The sequence below is a fragment of the Mirounga angustirostris genome, unplaced genomic scaffold (assembly GCF_029215605.1).
Source record: "Mirounga angustirostris isolate CCGP_5_RB_7025 unplaced genomic scaffold, mMirAng1.0.hap1 SCAF_10, whole genome shotgun sequence".
NCBI classification, from domain to species: Eukaryota; Metazoa; Chordata; class Mammalia; order Carnivora; family Phocidae; genus Mirounga; species Mirounga angustirostris.
Genome location: NW_026991718.1, coordinates 5,052,752 through 5,077,331, shown reverse-complemented (window position 1 = coordinate 5,077,331; position 24,580 = coordinate 5,052,752). Strand labels below are relative to the sequence as shown.

Genomic DNA, 24,580 nt, shown 5'->3' with positions numbered 1-24,580 from the left:
GCTGTTTCTAGAATGTGCTCTCTCATGTAACCTGCAGCAGCCCTGTGAGCAGGTGGGGTCTCCGGAGGGGCTTGCCCACGGTGCCCTCGACAGGCAGAGCGGGTCTGAGCAGCCATCTGACCTTGAGCCCGGGCGCTCCGAGCCGACCACCAGGCCCTGGCTGTTCCTTCAGCCTCCCCTGCCCAGCTTTTTGAAATTGCAGGGCACTTCACTTTCCGGAAAGAGTAGTTTCCAGAAGGGAGCCAAGGGCATTGATCCTGTGGTGCTATTCTCCCTGTGTCTCTCTACGTCTGTTGGCTAAAGTTAAGTTTTTGTATTGTCGGTGGAATTTTGTTTTCTCTGACATGCTTTTTTTTCACAGCTTTATTGAAATATAATTCACATACCATACAGTTCACCCATTTAAATGTAAATTCAGTATTGTTCAGCATGTTCACAGAGTGTGCATCCATCACCACAATTTTATTTTACTTTAAAGATTTTGTCTATTTGAGAGAGAGAGCGAGAGAGCACAAGCCGGGGGTGGGGGGGCAGAGGCAGAGGCAGAGGGAGAAGCAGACTCCCCGCTGAGCAGGGAGCCCAATGCGGGACTCCATCCCAGGACCCCGAGATCATGACCCTAGCTGAGGGCAGACACTTAACCGACTGAGCCACCCAGGCGCCCCATCACTACAATTTTAGAACATTTTCATCCCCCCAAAACAAAACCCCGCACCTATTAACTGGCACTGCCCCCCCCTCCCCCAGGCCCTGCTAATCCACCTTATGTCTCCACAGATTGGCCTCTTCTGGGCATCCTATTTATGCAGGATCATAGCGTGTGTGGCCTCGTGTGGCTTCTTTGACTTCGAGTAATGTTTTCAGGGCTCATCCATGCTGCAGCCTGTGTCGGTACTTTGTTCCCTTGTCTGGCTGTGTGGAGAGACCACATTTTGTTTGTCCATTCATCAGCTGGTGGGTTTCTGGGTTGCTTCCTGACACTTCTCACCTGGTGGCCACAGGGAACTTAGCATTATTCACTGTGCCTCTCAAAAATCCTGTCCACGTCTTTTATTCCGCGGTAACTTGTTAAGGCCATTGGAGTAAAATATGGAGAGTCCTCCTGACACAGGAACTACTGTTTTTCTTGCTCTCTATCTTTGAAGTTCATCAGCAAGTTCTAGGGTCCTAAAAGGACCTACCGCGTGTCCTGCAAATGTCAGTTCACCTACTTGTCACAGTTCCACGAGGGTGTGGGGTACATACTTGCACAGATAAGACTTGGGGCCTCCAGGGATAGGATGCTTGTCCCAGATACACCGTCAGTGTGGTGGGGGCGGGATTTGAACCCATGCTGCCTTTGGCTTCTTAGAGTTGCCGCCACTCCGTGCTCTGTCGGGAGGTAGAGTCTGCGAACACTGTGCCACAGGAAGGCCAGAAAATGGAGCGCAGAGACTGCCAGTTTGTTCTGGTTCATCAGACATATGGTGCATGCTTTTCCTGCCAGGCGCGGTGCCCATGACTGAGGAGATAGCATCTTCACCTTTGCGGAGGGCCTCCCAGTCTGCCTGACCTGGCCAGCTACCGTTAGCCCCTGAGTAAGGCCCAGGCACCCTGCCCCGGGCCTTGAGGCCTCTTGGGTTGGAAACTGGAAGATGTCAGTGCTTCTTAAAAGGGCTCTGGGTGTCACTGGACGTAGACGCTGCATGGTCACACAGCGGCCCCCTTCCTACACCCCAGCGCTTCCCACAAGGAGGGTGTGGGCAGGACTTTTAAAAATTGTTCCAGAATGAAGGTTCGATATGTTTGAATAGAGGCCCTTAATCGTTTACAAGGCAATTATGCTTGATTTCAGGAATGCCAGAAAGGACTACATTACTGCCAAGTACATCGAGAGGAAATATGCAAGGAAAAGGCATGCGGATAATGCAGCAAAACTTCACAGCCTTTGTGAGGCTGTCAAAACAAGAGATATTTTTGGATTACTCCAAGCGTATGCTGACGGTGTGGATCTTACAGAAAAAATCCCACTGGCCAACGGACATGTAAGGGTGTGGTCTGCTCCTTTTAAAGAAAGAAAAGAAAGTGGGGGGGTGGGGAAGTGGCAAGGCAGTATCATCAGAAATGCTGAAAAAGTAGTATAGATCTCTGAAAGAAGATAGCATTGAGTTCTGGGGAAGAAATTGGTGCTTTATTCTTAAGCCAAAAATAGAATGCCAGCCCTGGAAGGAAAGGCCAGTCCCTGGGGGGAGGGAGCATCTTCTCAGGAACCCGAGCAACCTGAGAGAGGTCCTGTCTCTGGTGAGCAGGGATCCAAACTTTCAGTAGCAGCTGCTGGGGCCGCCCTGGGAAGGAGAGCCCCTCAGCTGCTCCCTCCCCTGTGCCCTCCTCCCTGAGGAAAGGGGAGAAGAGAGACATCGCCCAGTTTTCTGGGAGAACCTTGTTGAGAGGGTGAGGTCTAAAGGTGGGGTGGGATCTTCCTGTCAGGATCGAGTCCACAGGAAACCGGTTACCAGTGTCAAGGGTTGGCATATATCCTAATACTCTTCCATGGGTGACCTCGTGACACACACAACACATTCCCTTGAAACCTTACTGTCATGATGAAGGCGCAGGGTGCTGGCTGTTAACCCTTAGCAGCCCGAGCACACATTATATGGAGCCTGATATTCCGTGTTTAAGAGAGAGAAAAGTCAAGCCCAGGTGGCCCAGGGCAGAGCATGCTCAGCTCAGAGCTGTGCCGCGGCCAGAGGACAGGGGGGTGGCCCTGGCTGGCTGGACAGGTGGAGTGGGGCACCTCCCTCTTCGCCTCATGTTCCCTGTTGCATGGATATTTCCTTTGCCTCCAGCTCTCTTGCCCACCCACCTGCCCGAGACAACCGCCATCTGGTCTGTCCTCCCCCACCTGCCAGAACTCACGTTCAGAAAAGGCAGTGGTGTCCGGTGTCCCCTAGTATAAACTGAAGGCAGTCTGGGCATTAGCACTGATGGCCCTATCCGTAAGTATAGAATGGAAACCGTGAACACCGGTATCAGAGACTGCATACAAGAGGCCTGGGGAATCCTCCTGGTGTCTTTGAACAAAAGGGCCCCCCCTTACATATTGTTGGTGCAGGGATAGGGACCTAGAGATTGGGGGACTCTGAGATGAAACCCCTGAATTTCTTATTACTTCCTGTGGAGGAAGGAAGACCAGTCTCCAAATTGCAGGTTGCCAAGGGCAGAGTTTCCCCAGGAGACTGAAGGGGCCATATATCTTAGAGATTAATGTTTTGAAAGAAAGAATAAAAGGCTTTCAGAAGAGAGAGACACGATTTCACTCACATTGGACACAAAACTGAATGCTCCTCTTGGAATTCTGCAATGTTTCTGTTTGGTCTTCAGGAGCCAGATGAAACTGCCCTCCATCTTGCAGTCAGATCGGTGGACCGGACTTCTCTCCACATTGTAGACTTTTTAGTTCAGAACAGGTAGGTGTTCTAAAATTAGGGGAGCGTTTTGTTTTGTTCCTTGGTGTTTCCAAGGAAGGATCAGGTTCCTGCCTCATTATGTGGCCAAGGTGCTGGGATTTTCCCAGGCCTGAACACGAACCGTGGGACCGGAAAAAACCGCCAGGAGTGGGGTATTCCAGCATAGTCCCAAAAAAGCCCTAGAGTGTGAGGACAGAGACCCTTCTTGGTATCTGCAAGACCCATCTTCTAGAGTCTGGGACTCCGGAGATACCAGGTCAATACATCTGAATTCTGGGCCCTGGAGGGCAGACTGTCTGTGAATCCCACCACCCTGTGTGCACAGACCCGTCCCCACACTTGTCCCTCAAGTGTCTCACTAGACCCAGGCAGGTGCCCTGAGCAGTGGGGAGAGTAAAAGGGACACATAAAAGATCCGTACTTGGGCCACCCGCCTAAGCTGAGATTGTAAACCGCATCACTGGGTTGTGGGCATTTTGTTTGGTTTGAAAAGTTGTTTCTGTTTTTTAATTAGAAGTTTCCTTTAAAGAATGTGTGTCCACGGTCCTGTTGTTTGGTGCATCGCCCGCCTGGGGCAGCAGGCCAACCATGAAGACCCGTCACAGTGTACCTTGACTCCCTGATCATGTGTGTGGAGGGGGAGGTGCTGGTCAAAAGCCCCTGAAATTGCCCCAAACGGAGTGGAAAATTCCACCGTGCAAAAGCAAGGTCATATTTTGCCTTTCGGCCTTCCCCTGCTGTTCCTGGGGGGGCAAGAAATGGCCAGAGGTAGAGCAGCTGGGGGCAGGTCAGCAGTTTGCGGGACTCTGTGGAAGCCGCGCTCTGTTGGAGCCGGAATGCCCACCCAGCGCCTCGCGCGTCACGGTGGCTCCGTGGACAGTAGATGAGACAGCTCGGGGACGCCAGTCCTCCTCAGCGTAGTCTCTTGGAGCGTGAGAAGGGAAATCCTGATTTCTTCTAGCGTGGAAGGAGGGCAGCAGGAAGAGGGGAGAGATCAGAAGATGAGGCTCGTTTGTACCCTGAAAGTGTAGCAGGTTCTGTCTCGATGAGAGCTGCCCCCCATCCGTCCTTCCAGGGCCCACAGAGCCCCCTCCCTGTCCCTCCTGCTCAGGACAGCCGTGTTTCAGGGCTGCCTCCGCCGGTGGGCTGGGTGGCTTTGTCGGAGGAGTGCAGCAGTCCGGTCTTGTTTTGCGCTAGAAGGACTTTCGAAATCTCACGATCGCCGCTTTGGCTGTTTTCGGGGCAGCCCGGGGCCCGCAGACGCAGAGGCGTTTGCACATTCTGGGCTTTGGAAAGGTGGCTCTTTCGCTTCCTGTCAACAGTGTCAACAATATGAGGAGAAAAGCCTCCCCGTCCTTCTGTGGGACAGGATGGCAAGTCACACCGGCTTCCTGAGGCCCACACCCTTCAGCCTCCGGGCGCTGATGGAGAAGCGGGAGGGATGCCGTGCTTCGTGGTTCAGGGCGGCCCTGGAGGAGGCAGCCAGCACCCCCCACCCCCACAGCAGCCGCACAGGCACCTCGCTCTGGCCTTCCCTGCTGCTGTCGCCGGGTCCTGCCGGCCTCAGCCCGAGCGCCTCACCCGCCCCGTCCCGGCAGCGCCCAATGCCCCGCGCGCTGATTCCGTGGCCTGCCCTGCTCACGGGCCCAGGCCCCGGCCCGTGACTCACCCGTCTCTCCCTCCCTCTGCCCCTGTTGTTGGTCAGCGGGAACCTGGACAAACAGACGGGGAAGGGCAGCACCGCCTTGCACTACTGCTGCCTGACGGACAACGCCGAGTGCCTCAAGCTCCTCCTGCGCGGGAAGGCCTCCATCGAGACCGGTGAGGCCCCGGGCCCGGCTGTGCGCAGGCCCCGCGCTGCTGCGGGGAAGGGTCCAGGTGCTGGGCTCCTGTCGGCCAAGGGGACCCAAGTCCTGCCCTCGGGAGGCGGGGGGCCTCTCCTCCCGTGTCTGTCAGCGGTTTCCCGCCATCCGGGACGTAGGCCTTGCGTCACGGGCAGGCGCCGTATGGTTGTGAGAGGCAGAGCGCAGGCCCTGCAGATGCCGCTCGTGCTGAGGTGACCTTGAACAAGGCTTGGGGCATCTTGCCCCCCTCCTCAGAACCCCCAGCCAGGATCAGGCTTAACCCCTTCCCGGCTCTGGGTGGAAGGTTTACGGGGCGGTGGGGAGTCAGCGAGTCTCCTCCTCGGGGGACCCTGAGCTCCTGGGCCTTCATCCCTCCCTCTACCGGGGGACCCTGATGCACTGGCAGCTGCCTGAGGGCAGGCAGCCGTGATGGCGTTGTGAGGAAGTGTTTTTGAAGAACCATTGAACAGAGAGCAGAGAACAGAAAGGAGGCACACACCTGCTTGAGCCAAGTTTCTTTCTTTCTTTCTTTCTTTTTAATTGATAACCAAACCTTGTTGATGGAGGCTTATTTGGAAGAAAATACAGAATTTCAGATTTACAGACTGCTGAGAAGGAGGTCGGTTAGCGCAGTCTTTAAAATCTCGCCGACCACACGCTGCTGCAGTTCTGTAGGACTGGAAGACCAGTCAGCCTCCCTGCTCCACGCTGTGCATCTCATTAGTCATGCTCAGTGTCACTTGGTGCTGCCTCCCTGTATCTTCTTTTAACTGCCTCTTGATATCAGACCTTTGCTTGTTTTTGCCGTAACGCCTCCTTGTGTTGCCCTGCCTTTTAGCCAATGAGTCCGGAGAGACACCACTGGACATCGCCAAACGCCTCAGGCACGAGCACTGCGAGGAGCTGGTGAGTCTCCCTCCGGCGCGGACAGAGTGAAGTCGCCCTGCCCGGGCCGGGGAGGGGCCCTGCCCTCTGGGAGGAGGGTCTTCCCACATTTGGACCCTAGAGCGGACAACCAGGAGGAAGTGTACTCGGGGAGTCTTTTGAGAGGAGGGGACCAGCCCCCTCGTAGTGACGCTTGGAACACAAGTCGGAATTTGCTGGTTGGACACGTGGCGTCACCTGGGGCAAGTGGAGCAGAGATCGGGCCGCCGCAGCTCTGGCCCTTCTCTCGAGTCTGTGAGCCGCTAGCTCTTCCCCTTGTAGCAGCATCCCCAGCGGGTGTGCGTACTCTGTTCCCCAGCCCCAAGTCATTTGGATTGTTCCGCACCGTCTTTTCCTGTCCTCTTCTAGAAGAGGCAGTGTGGCCAGCAGACAGAGCCCACAGGGTCAGGCAGCGTAGGGGCTCCCACCGTGACCTGGGGAAGTCACGCCAATGCCAGCTCTCCCACTGTCTGCTTATTCGTAAGGTGGAGTCCGTTACACCAGTTCACAAGGTTGTTGCAAGAATTAGCATTGCACTGGGCGACACTCAGTGAGTGCTCAATAAATAGAACTACTACTAAATGCTATGCAAGTGTGAGATGAGTAAGAGGTGCTGTTCTCAGTACTTCATATCCACTAATTTAATCTGGATAGCTACCTTATGACATGGTTGCTTCTGCTACCCCTATTTTACAGATGAGGAAACAGGCACAGAAGGGTTAAGGGACTTGCCCAAGGTCACACAGCTACACTCTGGCTGTGGAGGAAATTAAGGGCTAATGTGCTAGGACACCCACTGAATCTAATGAATTCGCTTCTCTCCTGTGGATCTAACATGGAATTGGGTATTTACCTTCCTTGAGAGAATTGCGAAAACACTCATTCACATCCTTTTTCTGTGGGCCATAATCTCTCGTGTGGGCCAAGACTGGTTGGGTTAACAGTTAGTGGACACGTGCATTGTCCTCTGTTGAGTTTGCTCCTGTGTGTGCCTGTCAGCACCTGCAGGCCAACCATTAGCCTTTAGATCTCGAATAGCCCTCGCCTGCACACAGCACTTTACAGGTTACAGAGCACTAAATGGGAGTTTCGAGGTTTGAGTTTCAAGGTCCTCGGTGAGGTAGGGAGGGGGGTTTCAGTCGGCTGGCCTCAACCCAGAGGGACTCTGCCTCCCCTCTTCCCCCCTCCCACCACTGCCCGTGGGTGCCCGCCTCACAGCCCTTCCTCTTCTCAGCTGACCCAGGCCTTATGTGGGAGGTTTAACTCTCACGTCCACGTCGAGTACGAGTGGCGACTGCTCCACGAAGACCTGGATGAGAGCGATGACGATGTGGACGAGAAATTGCAGGTCAGTGCCAGGCTGCAGGACACCCGGAGTGTTGTGATGCGCTTCGCTCCGACACTGTGGAGCCTAGGGTATAATCAGGGCAGAAAGTGGTTTTGTACAAAAAGCAGAGTTAACTCTGGGCTTCCATTGATCTCAGTAGCTGTTTGGTTTTGCCCTTCCCGCAAGCGCCGCTGGTCTCCCAGCTCCTACGCATGTTGATTTAAAGGGACGTTAACTTGTGTGCTCATCATCAGCTCCTCAGATGAAAAGATATGGGGGGGCCTCTGTTTCCAGTGGGATTTTGAGGAAGCCCTCGCACCGTGGATGTGGGAAAGAGCCAGGGGTCCCCAGTATCACAGGGCATGTTCACCTAGTTGATCTTAACTTAACTAGAATTAAATGACCGTTAGAGCTCTGGGTCCAGCTTTTTCCTTTATCAGATGGGATCATGGAAGCTTCAGGAGAGGTTGATCAGTTGACTCAGCCACAGTGAAGCCAGTGTTTAGACCAGCTTGAGGCCAGACGGAGGGCGCTGGCCTCCGAGTCCAGCTCCCTGCTCATGACACTCTGTCTTGCACAGTTGGGGGCCCCCCCCGGCAGGTTACTACCTTCACGCGGGTCTCAGAGCGGAGTCAGACTCCAGCAGACTGACTCCAGAGCCCACACTCCTAGCTGCCAGGAAATTCGTGGGGAACGCCATATAAAGTGTTCTATTTTTATTGTAGGACTTGAATGTCCTGATGTGCACTGAGGATGTCTGATTATATACATCTATGGCATTTCCAAAACCTCCTTGACTATCCTTGTTCGTGGAGCAGTTAACACCCACACTTACTATTTCTTAGACTAGGAAACTTCTCCACTGAGTTAGCTATAAAATGGTGTCCTAGTAAGAAGAGCTGACTAATGTTATACTTACCCACCCTAAAAAAAGATCGGAAACATGGGCCCCAGGGCGAGTCCACACGTCAGAGTAGTATGACACAGCAGGTCATACAGTCCCAGTAAAAGTATGACAGCAAGTGCTCACACGCCTCCTCCCACTCTCTGTTTCCAGCGGAGGTGGGTATGATACAGCCATGGGCTTTGTTGAATTTAAAATATGTGTGAAGAGAACTAGCCATCAAGTTCTGCGTAGCTGAGCTGAGTTTGAGCCATTGGGTTGGCCAGAGCCTTGACTGGCCGCTGTGAGCCGCTAGCTCTTCCCCTTGTGGGTGGTCCTGTGAGGGGCAGGGGGGTACGACAGCCAGTACTGTACCTGCTGAGCTCTGGGCATTGTGCTAGAGAAGCCAAGTTCACCCACTGAAGAGATGAGAAAGAGGGTCAGCAAGGCTAAGGTGGTTGCTCAAGATCTTAGCTCTTATAATGAAGCTGGTATTAGAAATGAATTAGATCTGGTTTACCTGAGTTCTGATTTCATGGGGAGCAAGGGTCAGCAACCCAAAAGGGCCAAATAATAAATATTGCAGGCTCGTGGGCCTAAAATATCACCATCTTTACCGCAACTACTCAGATGTGCCAGGGTGGCTTGAAAGCAGCCATAGACAATATGTAAATGACCAGGCATGATTGTGTTCTAATAAAACTTTATTTATAAAGACCGGTGGTGGCCCACGGGCCATGGTTTGCTGACCCCTGAGTTAGAGGAATCTTGAGACTTCAGTTCATTAGGGAAGAAAACATTGATCTCCCCTGAATTTGCTGCCTAGCTGTTGGGGATTGATTGCAACTGGGTGCTCAGTTGAAAATGTGTTTACAAACAGGAAATGCAGTGAAAACGCAGATCTAGGTTAAGATAACTCTGGCTAGTAAAGGTGAAACAGCCTATGTTTTCAATCCTTTCCAGAATGGAGAATTGTAAATTATAAATCATGGCTTTTGGGGGTGGGGCATGTCTCCATGAAGAGACATGGTAAGAGTAACTTTCAAATCTTGCGGCTCTCATGTAACAACTGAGAGCCCCTGTGGCAGTGGTGTGCATGGGGTGGTCACCGGTAGACCGGACGCTGTGACCGAGAGGTCAGCGTGTGTGCATTTCCCACCCCTCTGCAGCCCAGCCCCAGTCGGCGAGAGGACCGGCCCGTCAGCTTCTACCAGCTGGGCTCCAACCAGCTGCAGTCTAATGCTGCATCTTTGGCCAGAGATGCCGCCAGCCTGGCCAAGGACAAGCAGAGGAGCTTTGTGCCCAGCATCTTGCAGAACGAGACGTACGGCGCGATCCTCAGTGGCAGCCCGCCTCCCACCCAGCCTGCGGCCCCCAGCACTGCCAGCGCCCCCCCACTACCCCCACGGAACGTTGCCAAAGGTACTGACCTGCTGTAGCTCCTGCCAGCGCATGAAGGGCATGATTTGGTTTTTGCTTTGGCAAGTTTATGGTTGCTTTGCTCCCTGCTAGATGACATTTGGGGTCTTTTTTTTTTTTTGTCTTAGAGTTGTTGGCCTCCTAAAGGAGCTCTTCATTCTTAGGGTTCTGGATGGTGATAGAGCATCTGACTTGATCCTTGTTCTGGGTAGAGGTGTGGCATCTGTGTCTCGTGGGGAGTGCGGGGACCCCACCCGGGCAGGCTTGAGGTGGGTGGCTCAGCTTGTGATGCTGGTCCTGTGACACTTTCCTGCAGACCTTCTTCCTGTTCCTTTTCTCTTTGCTTTTACCACTCACCCACCTTCATTCTTACCCGTTTCCTTTCGCCCAGTCCCCATTCAGCCAGCTTGTGGTGCCTGTGATTATTTTTTATCTCTGTGATCCCCATGAAACGAAGGATAAAAAGATGCTAATTTGGGGAAGGATACTCAACCTCATCGTAAAAATACAAAATAATCCCGTGGGTCCAACCAATGCCTTAAGGGCCAAAGCTTGCTCTGCTTACCTTAATTGCTTGGTCCCAACAGAATGAGTTGGACTCAACAGATGCTGGTTTTTATTTTTACAAAAATGGAAACTGAGGCCCCCAAAAGTTAAGTGATCGTCCCAGGACTGAAGGCCAGCTGGCCATTCTGCTCCTTGAAGGCAGGTCCGGCAAGTGGCCAGCGCAGCTCCTGGCCAGTGGCCTCCAGAGGGCATCCCATGGGAGGGGGGGACAGAGCCCCGCGGGGTGTGGTGTCTGGGCACGGTGGCTGCCTTGGGCTGCTGGTCCAGAAGGAGGTCCCACAGTGCAGTGGTGCTGCGTCTGCTCTCTGGGAGGGGGTGTGAGTGACGGTCGTGGCCTGGCTGTGGGAGTGAGCGCGGCAGCTGCCATCAGCTGGCCCTGTGCCTCACCCCCCATGGGGCCCTGCCCCCAGCACCCAGGGGGATCCCTCAGGGAGGCCAGAGAAGGCTGACGGGGGCCTGTCGTCTAGGTCACTGAATCGCACCCCCAGGAGTGAGTCCCCGAGAGGAGAGCAGGTGCTACCCGGCAGGTCCCGGAAACAGTGGCCTCACCTCCCCGACAGAGCCCACGGCCCCTGCGTGCCCACACCCCAGGCAGTGCCGCCCCCAGGCTCGAGGGGGCGCTTCCTGCGCAGGAGAGAAGCTGCAAGACCAGGCCCCACAGCTGCCCTCCTCCCTGTCACCTCCTTGCCCTGGCTGGGAGGGGCCCATGGTCGGGTCCTCGTGGGGCCTCTTGTCTCCCCAGCCTCCTCCCGTATTCTGTGTGCGGGTATTAATTTTGTAAGGCCGGAGCTAAAATGGTTTGGTCACCTCCACCCCATTAATGGCTTTTACTGACTTGTGTGTCATGGGAGGATTTTATTTTGCTCTGTTGGGCATGTAAAAGGAAAACTTCATCTTTTTTTTTTTTTTTTTGCTTTTGCTTTCCTAAAGTCTTAGAATGAGATGGTTTGGGATTTTTTCTGACTTCTTTCTTTCTTTTTTTTTTTTGGACTGTTCCTGTAGTTAGCTTCATGTCCTCCTTTGACGGTGTAGATTGTCCTTCTTCCCTGTAGCCCCCCAGAGAGTCCCTCTGGTTCTCAGTCTAGCCCACACCTGGCCCAGCAGGGAGTCCCCGCACAACAGACAGCAAAGGGAGTCAGCATTGCATGGCCCGCACCAGGGCAGACGTCGTCCACAGTCTGCATTCCTCCCCAGGCCTGGCCCCCTGTGTGGTTACCCCCTGTGCACGGAGCTCTGTGGGGGCAGAGATGGTGACGGAGGCTGTGCTGGCTCCCCTGTGTGTGTCAGCTGCACCCCCTGGGTGTCATGTGTGCTGACTTTTAGCCAGGAATGTTTGCAGGAGGTGGGGAGCCCGTCACCTGTTTCTGGTCTGCACCCTTCTCTCCTTGTGCTCTGAGAACAGGTGCTCCCCTGGGCCAGGCAGTGACACTCACACAGCCACGGGAGGACTTAGGGAGCGGGGAGAGGCAAGCAGACGTTCCAGAACCTGAGTGCAGGGCTCAGGACATGTCACGGTGGTTATTCGGTTTCCTCTTCAAACAGTATTTATATTTGAGAAAGAAAATCTGTAAGGTTATGAAAACCAGCTGGTAATTTTCCCAGAAGCATCCTTGGTCTGGTGTGTGTAAGTCTCTTTCGTCCAGATGCCAGAGACAAAAGTTTCTTAAAAAATGAGGATTCTGTTTGTGGTCTTAGCGCTGTTCTAGAAGGGTCATATTTACCATTTTCTGAGAGAGGGGATCAGTAATGCAGTGTTCTGTTTCTGTTTTTGTTCTGTGCGTGTGCGTGTGCGTGCATGTGCATGTGCGTGCGTGTGCATGTGCGTGCGTGTGCATGTGCGTGCGTGTGCAGTTCAGACAGCCTCCTCCGCTACTGCCCTGTGGAAGACAAACTCTGTAAGTGTGGACGGTGCAAGCAGGCAGCGATCTTCGTCAGATCCGCCAGCTATCCATCCACCGCTGCCCCCTCTCCGTGTGACATCTACCAGTACGTTTTCTCCTTTTTCCTTTCTTGCCAGTGGGCTCTTGGATCTGGATGGCTGGGGGGTGCTTTTGGCAGCCACGTGGGGAGAGCTGCGAAGCCGCATGCCCACAGGCAGAGGCTGCCAGGAGCCCAGCCCTGTGTGTCCCCCCCACCACCACCCCTACCAACCCCTCCAGCCGCCCTCCCCAGCTGCAGACTCCTGTCTGTCCCGCATCCCGCCCGGGGGGGGCTCACACACTCTCCTCCTCTGTCTTCCCGAGCACCTGAGCAACATTCCTTCCTTTCATGCACCAGCCCAGGGCTTCATTTCCTCTGGCCATTTGGTGGTTCTCAGTATTTGGGCACAGTCATGTGGATGTGATCTGGTATGTGTTCTTCTTCAATGTCAACACGTGGGTGAAAGGCCCAGGGCCTAGGGGAGGGGGCTGGGGGGGAGGAATGTCTTTACTGGATCAGTGGGGCAAGCCCTGAGCCTGTCTCCTTCCTGCTCTGCGTGGGCTGTGGGAGGGAGGAGCTCCAGCCTGAGGGGCAGGCTTTGAGAGCACTGAGTTGTACCCAGGTTGTTCCTGCGATTTTTAACCTAAGCAGCAGCCCAGCTCCAGCTGCAGAAAGTGCCACGTGTGCGTGCGCTGGAGGCCCTGGAAGGTTCCGTGGGTGTCCCCCGTCCTGTCCTGAGCGTGGCTTCGGCCTCAACGAGGATGGGGCATGAGGACCCTGGGTATTTGGGAGCAGCATGAATGTTTGTTAGAGAGGGGGAAGCTGGTAAAGGAGCCAGGGGCTCAGGGCCCAGCTCCCTGTCTTACCAACTCTCTAACTTTTGGGGAAAGCACGTCACTTTGAGCCTCAGCCTCCGAGTCTGTAAATAAATAATAACCTCTTTGCCCTGCTCCCCTCAGAGATTGTGGAGCCTTTACAGAGTTAGTTCTTTACAGGCTGTCTCAGATTGACCTGCTGGAAGCCTGGGGAAATGGGTAGGACCCATGGGTCAGCTGAGGACCCAGCTCGCCGGGGGTGGGACTGGGCCAAGACCCCAGCCCCAGCTTCAGCCTCCTGCTGCTGTCTCTCCAGGTCTCAGGGTGGCTTCCCCACAGAGGAAGATCCTCACAGGCTCATAGAAACGTTTTAATCCTAACTTGAGGCTTGGAAGGACTCCCTGCCAATACGGTTTTCTAAAAATCTACAATGAAAGGAGGGTGTTTTCCCTCATGAAATCACCATTAGGAAAAAAAAAAAAGCCCTTACCAGAAGAGCCTCTGGTGAGAAGGCTGGGGATGTGACGAAGTCTGACCCTCTGTATTCCTCTCCTTTTCTCTTTTCACAGATCCCCTGGCTCCCACTCCGCCCCCTCCAGTAGCAAAAACGCCCAGTGTGATAGAAGCCTTGAGCCAGCAGAGCAAGCCGGCCCAGCCTGGGATCCCACTGAGCAAAGCCCCGCCCCCACCACCCAGCCGCCTCCCCCAGAAGAGGCCTGCTCCCGGGTAACCGTCTTCCAGCACCCCCCAGCAGGGCCTGGCCGAATTGCCATTCTTGCTTCTTGCATTCAAGGTTCCAAGTGCCAGTGGCCCCATTACTTCATCTGCTGAAATTTCTGTACAAACATTTGAAATCTCCACATAACATTTGAGCCCAGGTGTCACCTAAGTAATTCATCAGGGTCAAGTGTCTTAAAGATAACTTACCAAGAATTTTTAAACTGTAAAAATTTCACACAAATGTGTACCTTATATCCACATAATGAATTTAGACTTCTGTTTAGTACAGACATTGGGTTTTGGGAATTAAAGTCAAGAGGCTAGGCCTCTAGGTTCAATTTGTTGCCCACTCACAAGGTTATCTTGCTTATATGCACCCTCTGCAGTGTGGGGCGTATATTTCCTACAAACTAGGATGTTCTCCTGCATCAACACGATACGGCCACACAGTCAGAAAATTAACAAAGACACATGACTACCTTCCAAACCTCAGACCCCATTCAAGGTTTGCCATTTGTCCATAGAACATCCTTTACCAAGAGGGATCTAGTTCATGGTCTCAAGCTGGAAAATGGTTTCATTTAGTGGCAGTGATACTTAGAAGCCAAGATCTGAGTGCTTTGTGTGCTCATTGCTCTCGGAGGGTCGCCGCTCCCAGGCAGGCCCTCTGAGTGGTCAGGACCGGGGATACACACACGTATATGCCTAGGTGACCATCCGTGTAGATACACATTTATGAACACATTTATCTCTGTATTTCTATCTCTTCTTGAAATCCATGAGTTCACACTATCTCCCGTTGCAAACCATACCAAGACACAACCGTTTTATTATGCTCCCAGACTGTGTCAGGAATTTGGATTAGCACAGTGAGGATAGCTTGTCTTTTTCTCCACAATACCTGGGGACCTAACTGAAAAGTCTCAGAGGCTGGGATGGTTCGACACAGAAAGTGACTCATAGGCGAAGGGCTCATAACCCCTCTCCACTCCGCGCGTCTGGTGGTTGGTGCTGGCTGTTGGCTGACGCTGTTGGCTGGAGTACTTACTGTACGAGGCCTCTCCGTGTGGTGAGGGCTTCCTCAAATCATGGTGGCTGGGCCAAGAACGAGTCCCAAGAAATAGGCACAGCCCTGGAGAATGTCACTGGTCAGGGTTGAGGTGGGGACGGTGCAGGAGCACAGAGTGGTCACAGACTCCAGATCTCGGGAAAGAATTTGGGGCAGTATTTTCAAAACACCACAGGGTTCATTCTCATCCTCTCCCTCTCTGTGCTCCTTACTCCCTTTTCCAGTGGTGAGAAATCTGGCTCCCATCCCTGCCTCCACCTTTCCTCTCCCTGCTGAGATCTGGGGTCCCCCATGGAGGTCTTCTTCACCCTGCTGGGGTGCTCTCACTGGCCCGCCAGGCAGCTGCCTGCCTTGCCCCCCTCCGGCACACCCTGTCAGGCCTCCTGTCCCTGCTGAGGCCCTGACTCCCCAGGGCGGGTCTTTTTTCATCCATGCCACCAGGTAGATGACGGAGTCTTTCAGGATAGAAACGACATCCTTCAGGGCGCCTGGGTGGCTCAGTTGGTTAAGCGACTGCCTTCGGCTCAGGTCATGATCCTGGAGTCCCGGGATCGAGTCCCGCATCGGGCTCCCTGCTCAGCAGGGAGTCTGCTTCTCCCTCTGACCCTCCCCCCCTCTCATGTGCTCTCTGTCTCTCTCATTCTCTCTGTCTCAAATAAATAAATAAAATCTTTAAAAAAAAAGAAAAAAAAAAAAAAAACTACATCCTTCAGTTCTTTATCTCCCGGGCCCAGGGTTACTTCCTGAGGGAGCGACTGGGTAGGGGCGCCTCTGGCCAGAACCAGTCCCAGGGCTCCACCTGGAGGCCGGGGCTGGAAATGCAGCTCTGTACAGCCGAGGGGCCGCGCTCTGCCACCTTCTAGCTTCCATTTCTCCATTGCTGGCTCGCTTTTTAAATCTGCCTTCTGGGAGATTTTCCTCATTGTATCTTCCAGTTCCTTTATTGAGCTTTTCATTTCCACTATCACATAATTTTCAAGTTAACAGTATCCTGTTTGTTTCATGGAATCGTTTTCTCTCATCTCAGATTATTAATGATGGGTTCGGGGCAGTGTTTTTGTTTATGTTAGCCTTTGCTTTTCTGAATAATTTGTTTCTTCCATGTCCATTGTCTTTGTTTTCACTTCTGTTATGTTAGAGCCTTTTTCCTATAAATTTGGTGTTCCCTGCCCAGAAGTTGGCACTTCAGCTGAGGCATTAAAACTGATCGCAGCCCTCCTGCGCAGAGCTGCCAGGTGGGCTTGGCTGTAGAGAGTCTCACGGGGCACTTTCGCTGGGGAACCCTGAACCGGGGCCTTTTTTCTTGAACAACTCAGGTTCCTTAGAGAACAGTCTTTGTTTCTTGCCTGAAGGGATCCGGTTTTCTAGGAGTTGAATAAAGAAATAAAGTTAAGCTTTTACTTAGTCCCCCCACTTTTTTTAAGAGAGGTGGGGCAGGGGCAGAAGGAGAGAGAGAATCTCAAGCAGACTCCACGCTGAGGGCAGAGCGCAACACGGGGCTCAATCTCACAATCCTGAAATCATGACCTGAGCCGAAATCAAGAGTCAGACGCTTCACCAACTGAGCCACCCAGGAGCCCTTAGTCCCCCTTTTTTAAAGATGCTCCCCAAAACCGCACTGGTGTACTCCCTAGTCCAGACATGCTCTATTCTACCCTCTCCAAGAATAGAAACTTCTGGTCTTCAGTGGGTTGAGGGAGGGTAGTTGCTACTCGGGGTTGGGCTGGGAATCCAGGGATTCAGTAGCTCCTTGAGCAGATTTTGGGTCCATCTGTGTTTACTGCCCTGCCTTACACCCCCCCGCAGGGGCTTATGAGCCTTGGGGGCTCAGAGCACAGATGGGGGTCCTTCAGGGCTTCCTCACTGTGCAAAGGGTCCCCCTCCGTAGGTGAGCGGCATGGTTAGGAGCCGTCCCTCCAGTGGCCACTTCCAAAATGTTTCCTCTTCAGGTTCTCTTGGTACTTTTTTGGTTTAAGTTTTTTCTAATCTTTTTCCTTGGGAGAAAATGGAAGTAAATGTATTTCAGTCTGCCTTTTTTTAACCAGAAGACTCTCAGCACTTTTTTAATACTGCTTTGTGAGATCTCTTTCTAAAACATAGTGTGTTACATCCTTGCCTTCCTGTTCTAAGTGGCACGTCCGCGGTCTCCGTGGCTACTGAGTTACGCAGTAGGGGGGAACGCTCTCATGTCTACGCTGAGTGGCCGCAGGCTGTGCTTCTCTGGGTTCCTGCATCGGGGTCTGCGTCTTGCTTCAGCTTGCCCCCCTCTTCCCCTGTCGTAGCTGCAGACTTGGCTCTTCCCGGGCTGTTCTCTCAGCTGCCAACTTCCGTTTGAGGTCCTAGATGAGAGCCGGTCGGCGTGCGGTGGCTCAGAACGGGGTGTTGCTGCCAGTGCCCGGGGTTGGGACGGCCTGGCTGGGTGTGTTTCATCTCTAGCACCGTCTTACCTGGTTTTACCTCCTTCTTGGGATCCTCTCCTCTCGTCTGACCAGAGGGAGAGGTGGGGAGGGGGCAGAGTAGATGATGCGAGGGTATCTCCAAGACCACTTTGGATGGGTGGAAGCCTGCCCTCGCCGCCTGGTGGGGTTCTGCTATGAAAGAATATGCTGGTGGGGCCTCTTGGTAGAGGAAGCACCCACCCTGGTCTTACCCTGGGTGTACATCTGGGATTTTACACGGGCTCTCTTAGAGCAGGCCTGATCAGCCCCACGCCTATTTTTGTAGGGCCCACAAGCTAAGATGGTTTTTGGTTTTTAAATGGTTGAAAAAACCAAAAGAAGTCTCTGTCATGACACGCGACAATCTTGTGAAATTCAGATTCCAGTGCCCGCACATACAGCGCATGGGGCATGGCCCCGCTCGGGTTTCTGCGTTCCCCGTGGCGAGTGCCGTGTGGCAGCACGAGATTCCGTACACAAGGCCTGGAATATGTACCGCCTGGCCCTTTAGAAAAAGGGTTCGCTGACTGGTGTCTTCAAGAATCAGGCCTTTCCTGGGGGCCTTCCTTAGTTGGGGGTGACTGAAGGCAAAGGGGGGCAGTATGATGACTTCTGTCCTGACATTGATGGAAATCACACGGCGAGACCTGTCAGGTGGGTGGGGCCTTCACTTGGTAGGTGTTGTTAGTTTCTTGAAAGTATCGTAAACTCAGTGCAATGTTTTCTTCACCTTCGGTCTGAGCATAGATGGCTCCCTTGGAAGGAGGGGGTGAGGTGGGGGTTGAGAAGGTGCCTGTGGGGCCTCAGGCACCAGTAAATCTACTTTCCCCTTCTTTTAGGGCTGACAAGTCGACCCCACTGATGAACAAAGGCCAGCCGAGAGGACCTGGTAATTCTTTCATTTGGCCCCGGGGCTTACTGCTGCTTCCGCGGGGCAGCGTGGGAGAGGTTTGGGCTGCAGCTGCGCCCCTGCCTTCCACGGAGCCTCTCCTGCTCCCGCTCCCAGGCTGCTCTGTACTGTGTCCTGCCTCCCTGTCCCCTTCGGGTGGGGCCGGGCAGGGACCTAGAAATCTGCAGAGGAGCTGGCAACACCTGTCCCGCTCCGTGACACTCACATGCCTTGCACGTTGGACAGAGGCTGCATGGAAGTCACAGCTGCTTGGGCCTTTGAGGGACTTTTCCCTCCACAGACCCGGAAATCTCTGGAAACCTGCCCTTCAGACATGATGCTGTGGCAATTATATTAAGTGTTTATAACTCATTGGTTATGCCTGAGGGCATATTGTGACGTTGATTCATTTTGGCCCTACAGGAGTGGATCTCTCTGGAACAGAAGCTCTGGGTCCTCTGTCCAACACTGCCGTCCTGCAGCCCCCAGCCCCCATGCCCAGGAAGTCACAGACAGTAAGTGGAAGAGCCCCTCCTTTCCTGCCTCTTTGCTCGGGCCGGCAGTGAGCAGGAGACTCTCCAAGGAAACAGGTCTTCCCCTCTTCCCCTTGGGGGCGGATGGGAGGCCTCTTCCTGGATCTGGGCAGGACACAACCCCAGAGCTCTCCAGCCGGTGGGCTTAGCGCCCTCAGCACGGCTCCAGGACGGACCCCCACATGCACCCCAGGCACCAGGCTGCCTTACTCCTAGCTCTCTGCACTCAGCTGGGATGGCTTAGCTTTTCCCTGGGCCTCCCGGAAGTCCCCCAGCCCCTGAGCTACACCGATCCGCCTATCTTGACACCTGTGGGCTCCCGAGCCTGTGGTCCGGACCCCTGGGACCAGTTGGAAACAAAGTGGCCCCCTTCTCTGTCCCAGGAGCTGACACCTCCCTGCCACACTAACCTCTGACCCTTCCTCTTCTCAATACAGACCAAGTTAAAGCCCAAGCGGGTCAAAGCTCTCTATAACTGTGTGGCTGACAACCCAGACGAGCTGACGTTCTCCGAGGGGGATGTGATTATCGTGGATGGGGAGGAGGACCAAGAGTGGTGGGTGAGTCGGGGGCCTGGGCCCGGGCTGTGCCTGGGAGGGGTGGAGCTGAATCCTTGCCCACGTGACCTGCGAGGCCTGCTCCCGGGTCAGGGCCTCTGCCTGTGCATCCTCGGGACTGCTGGCCGTTCTGTTCCCTCAGACGTCTCTGCCAGGGACACCCACTTCTGTGTGGGCCTCACTTATCCCCCCGGGGTGGGGGGTTCTCTCACATTAGGGTGCAGACCACTTGGGCTGCAGTTTCCAGAGTGCACTTCAGGGTCTGAAATGAGGCTTTGAGTTTAGAGGTGGTACTGTCATCCCCCACATCGCCGATTTGGTGGAGGGAGGCATACAGAAAGCTGACCTAGGGGGCAGAGTCCCTGGCTGTCGGCCTTGGTCCTGAAACGAGCCGTGACATCCAGGTGGGGGCTGGAATGGCGTGAACGTGGTGTTTCGCTGGGTGGCCCTAAGAACCCAGACTGAGCACTTAACAGACTTGGTGACGTTATGTCACTAAGCTTTAGTCCCCTCGTCTGTGAGAGGGAAGTCACCTCAGCACCACAGGAGAGAGGATACGGAAGGCCCCCAGTAAGAGGCTGTATTAACAACGAGGACAGCGGGCCTTGCATGGGAGGCTGGTAGTGTTTGCACGCAGTAGACACCAAGGGCCCAGGCCTGGAGGTCGAGCTCGGGGGTCGCTCTGCTCTGTCGAGTGCAAGGCACATCAGGTGGTGCCCCTGGCAGAGGGAGCCTGATGAACTCAGTGCCCTGCCTCGTTCCCCTCACGGGAATCGGGTGTCCGTTAGCCAGAGCTCCCTCTTCTGTCGGCCTAGCCACACCCAGCAGCCAGGCAGGAAAGGGGGTGCCGCTTGTGGTTCTGGTTCCGGCAGGTGTGCGCCCACAGTGGGCGGACCTGAGCTTACTCCCTCCCCGACTGCCCCCCGTGCCCCGAGAGCTGAAGCAGGTCTGGCTTTCACGCTTGTGGACAACGCGGCGTGAGGCGGGGCTCCAGCCTGGCAGTGGGCTCAGCCATCTGGAACATACTAAGGTGCACAGAAGGAAATGCTGCCCATAAACTCAGCAGCGCCCCCCCATCTTACCAGGTGTATTACAGAGATTTTCTTTTTGACTTTTTAAGGATTTTTTTTTATTATTATTTATTTGACAGAGAAAGTGAGAGCAGGAACACAAGCAGGGGGAGCGGGAGAGGGAGAAGCAGGCTCCCCGCCGAGCAGGGAGCCCGACGCGGGGCTCGATCCCAGGACCCTGGGATCATGACCTGAGCCGAAGGCAGACGCTTAACGACTGAGCCACCCAGGCGCCCCTTCTTTTTGACTTTTACTTACCTACCTAATTTACATTTTTGAGATCATACTCGGTGTATAACTTACATAATTTACCCAGGGTTAAAATCAGTGGATCCCTTCAAGCCTTTCGTAAATGCTTGACTACGTTTAGAGCCCACTCAGGCGTTGCCCCTTTCTGTGACTTTGCAACTCACAGACTTCTGACGCTCGGTTTCTCCATTAAAGAAAAAAGAGGCAAGTGGGGGGCAGGAGTCGGACAGCTGTCCTGCCATCCCCACCCCCCACCGCCCCGGACGCCAGGACCCCGGCGCGTGCTCTTCCGGGCAGACGCCTGGCCCGCCTGCCCGAGCGCTCCCTGACAGTGGGCGGCCACTGCACTTGGCCCTTGAACAACGTGGGTGTGGGGTGTTTTCTGGTAAACGCAGGATAGCACTTAAATGTACTTTTTCTTCCTTGCGATTTTCTTCACATAGAACACAGTATGTTCTGTGTACAGTATGTGCAATATACAGAATATGTGTTAGCCGACTGCTCATGTTATCTGTAAGGCTTCTGGTCAACAGTAGGCTATTAGTAGTTAAGATTTTGGGGAGTCAGGAGCTAGACGCAGATTTTCAACTGCAGGGGGTGGGGGTGGCACTTCGAACTTCCAGGTGGTCAAGGGTCAGCTATATTTGAAACACGAGTGAAAGAAAAAAGGGAAAACAGTTCAGATGTCTTACCCAGGTCATTCTTTCTCAGAAGAAATTGTTCTGAACAAATTTCTTTTTTCCAAATGCTGTAGCATTGTCCTTCGAAGTTTCTAACATTTAGAATTTTTATAACCACCTAAACTTTTATTCATTTCAGATTGGCCACATTGACGGAGATCCCAGTCGCAAAGGAGCATTTCCCGTATCATTTGTGCACTTTATTGCTGACTGAATTGCTACTGAACAAAGACACTCCTTTTAACAGTTGTTATGTTCCTGTTTGTTATTGGTACCAAAACTCTTGCCAGATGACCAGTTTCATGAAATATATTGTCCGGTAGCCCACTTTCTCTAACTCCGCTCTTCTGTTTTACAAACTCAAAGGCAACTTGTATGTATAAATGAATTGTTTTTATAATTTGTGGTTTTCATGAAATACTGCCATACTTTTATTAGGGAAAAAACGAAATTTCCTAGAAGGTGAACTGAAAAGTTATTTTAACTCGACGTGATCAAGGTCGTCAATCTACAGAATTAGCTGAACCTAAAAGTATTTGAGTATTAGAAAGAAATTCTTCCAGCCTTTCCTTGGCCTGCTTCTAGAGTCGGTGACCCTTTAGTGCAAGTTTTTAGGAAGTTGGTAAACTTGCTTTAGAAGTAGCCCAGCCCTGGACTTTCTAGATAAAATGCTATCAGTTCACCTTTAAAGACTTTTTTTTTTAAGATACATTTAAAGATTTCCTTTGGAATCCACCCAAGGTTTAGTTAAAGCAACTTGGAAATTTACACCTTAGCATTGTACTTTTCCAGCCCTAATTTGTGAGGTTGCAACTCTCATTGTATTCTGCATGTGCGTGTAGCCTGTTGTGAACAATCCTACCTAGCAAAACTACCCATGGTTTATTACGGCATATGGTAATAGCTAATTCAGTTCCACGTTCTATAAACCTGCATTTCCTGAATTTGGTTAAAAACTAAGGATGATGGATTGCAAAAACAGTTCTTTACACTAGTTGATATGCTTTAGGTGTTTCGGATTCGCCTTCTCGACCCTCCTCGGTCACGCAGCTAGAGAACTGTGGTGCAGACCCCACTGTTAACACTGCTGTTTCCCACTGAGTGTACCACTGCCTTCCCTCTCCAGCTCCCAGGAATGTTTACTCAACTTAGTGTCTTGTACTTATATACTATACCAACAGGAACGGTATTACACTGTCTTGAACGCGAAGCTGTCCATTTGTTTGTAATCAAGAGCATATCAGAAATCTGTAGGTCCCAGGTAATAAAATACTCCCGAGCAGACATCCCCATTTCACGACCAAAGTCCATCACGTCATTCTTAAACGGAAGCTCCTGGGGGTGGGGGGGTTAGGTTGTGTGTGATAAAATCAGAATTCATTAGTTTCACGAACTTGACTGTCATACCTCTATTTAGTAATTGTGAGCCTAAGATTCGTAATAGGAATATTGGACATTTTGGCACTCTTTGAGAATAAGTAGGCCTATAATGCCCACTCGGATTTCTACCGGAAGTGAAGGGATAAGTGTAGGTCTGGGCTTGGAAAGCGAGGCAGCGATCCTTTCATCCATGGTGGCGCTGGTACATTTGACTGGAGCAGCCCATCTTTACTAGGCAAGACTCTTCTAAGTGCAGAGCCTTTTTTTTTTTTTTTTTTTTAATTGCATTGTACTTTTTGTTGCTATTATAAAGGAAAACAGAACAAACTGGAATGTTTTATGATGTTGTATGGCAATTGCTTTTTAAAGCCTTTCAAAGTTCTGGGTAAAAATGTGTCAGATTTTTTTTTTTTTTTAAAGCACTACATCTGTTTTCACTAATTGTTAATTTCTGTTGTTTGAACCCTTCATTTAGTTAATTCCCTCACAGATTTAAAAAAGTAAACAGATATACTTTGCACGGTGCACTTCTTATGTATATTTTAACAAAGTCCTCTTGCATCTGTGTTTTATAATCAGCCTTTTGACTACTTGGTGCCAGATATCTAAGGAATTAAAGTTGAGTCTCACCAACATTTAAACACCAGTCCCAAACTAATCTGTCAGGTTCCCTGGTACATAAATATCTTGGAAATATTTTTTCCAGCTGACAATTTGGTGGTGCTGTTGTGCAGTAATTAGTATTACTCTTGCCAGAGGAGAAATTATATTAACTTCCCCACTAACATCCTTTCCTAGTTATTTGCTCTTTGCAAATTAAAAAACAACTGAGAGGAAGGAAAACATTGTAGATAACTATTTATATTTAAAGTTTACGTTTCATGAACTTAGCTTCAGGATCCCGGCATTTTGCATGCCATTTTCCATCAGATCTGACTTCTAGAGATGAGGACTCCAACATGTGCACAGACTCCTAGGTCCTGTGTGATCTGCTACGGGGTGGAGAGCATAAATATGCAGCTCGGAATGCTGTTTGAGATGTATGATACTCGATTCGTTCACTTGATTACTTCGATCTAGTTGCAGCGCAACTGTGTATATTGTATAACCTAAATCGATTCTTATTTTCGTTGTCCTTGATGCAGTGATTTATAATTAGAGCATGTTCAGTAAGTTGACTCTTCCCGTTAACTAGTCATTTGACTGGAAAGAAATAAAATACTTTTAAATGGACATAGTGTTATTTGTAATGTTTTTAATCTTTTAAGCACTGCATATTAAAATGGTCCTTTAGAAAAACCCACTAGCCTACTGTGCGTGAGATTCTTTCGACACTATTATTTAACACGCGCGGTGATCTTTCTCCTCTGAACTCCGAGGTAAATACTTTGGTTTACTAGCATGCCATCCTGACATACACTTCTGAAGTTTTACTTTTTGTGAGCTGAGATGGCAGTCTTGCTGTTCCAGACCAGTGTGACCAGAGCTGCCAGCCAGTGGGCCCACGTGCTGCACAACGGACAGCATTCGTCCTCCTCAGAAAGCCCTCTGCGCTCACCTACTCACTGCGCGCACGTCTGTCACACTTAGGTGTTAACGCTCATTTGTGTTTAAAAGTGACTGACGGGGCGGGGGGCGCCTGGGTGGCTCCGTGGGTTACGTGTCTGCCTTGGCTCAGGTCATGATCCCGGGGTCCTGGGATCGAGCCCCACGTCGGGCTCCCTGCTCGGCGGGGAGCCTGCTTCTCCCTCTCCCTCCCCCACCCCCCACTCCTGCTCTCTCTCTCTCTCTCAAATCTAAAAAAATAAATAAAAGTGACAGATGAGGTTTCTTTTTTAGTCCCAGAA

The 24,580-nt window shown here is 52.2% G+C and overlaps 1 protein-coding gene across 7 annotated transcripts in view; it reads left to right on the top strand.

Moving 5' to 3' along the window:
- Nucleotides 1-23,966, top strand: part of ASAP2 (ArfGAP with SH3 domain, ankyrin repeat and PH domain 2) — a 168,161-nt gene extending 144,195 nt beyond the window's left edge. For 3 of the 7 annotated variants that reach the window (XM_045884056.3, XM_045884058.3, XM_064571842.1), the window contains 12 exons: nucleotides 1,835-2,024; nucleotides 3,364-3,449; nucleotides 5,155-5,270; nucleotides 6,132-6,199; nucleotides 7,452-7,565; nucleotides 9,597-9,849; nucleotides 12,265-12,399; nucleotides 13,718-13,874; nucleotides 18,215-18,264; nucleotides 18,688-18,779; nucleotides 19,235-19,357; nucleotides 21,493-23,966. In XM_045884056.3, the coding sequence (XP_045740012.1) occupies nucleotides 1,835-2,024; nucleotides 3,364-3,449; nucleotides 5,155-5,270; nucleotides 6,132-6,199; nucleotides 7,452-7,565; nucleotides 9,597-9,849; nucleotides 12,265-12,399; nucleotides 13,718-13,874; nucleotides 18,215-18,264; nucleotides 18,688-18,779; nucleotides 19,235-19,357; nucleotides 21,493-21,567 (1,459 nt within the window). In that variant the 3' untranslated portion in view covers nucleotides 21,568-23,966. The other 4 variants (XM_045884057.3, XR_010405406.1, XR_010405405.1 and 1 more) reach the window with 4 other exon arrangements.
- Nucleotides 23,967-24,580: the final 614 nt, after the last annotated feature.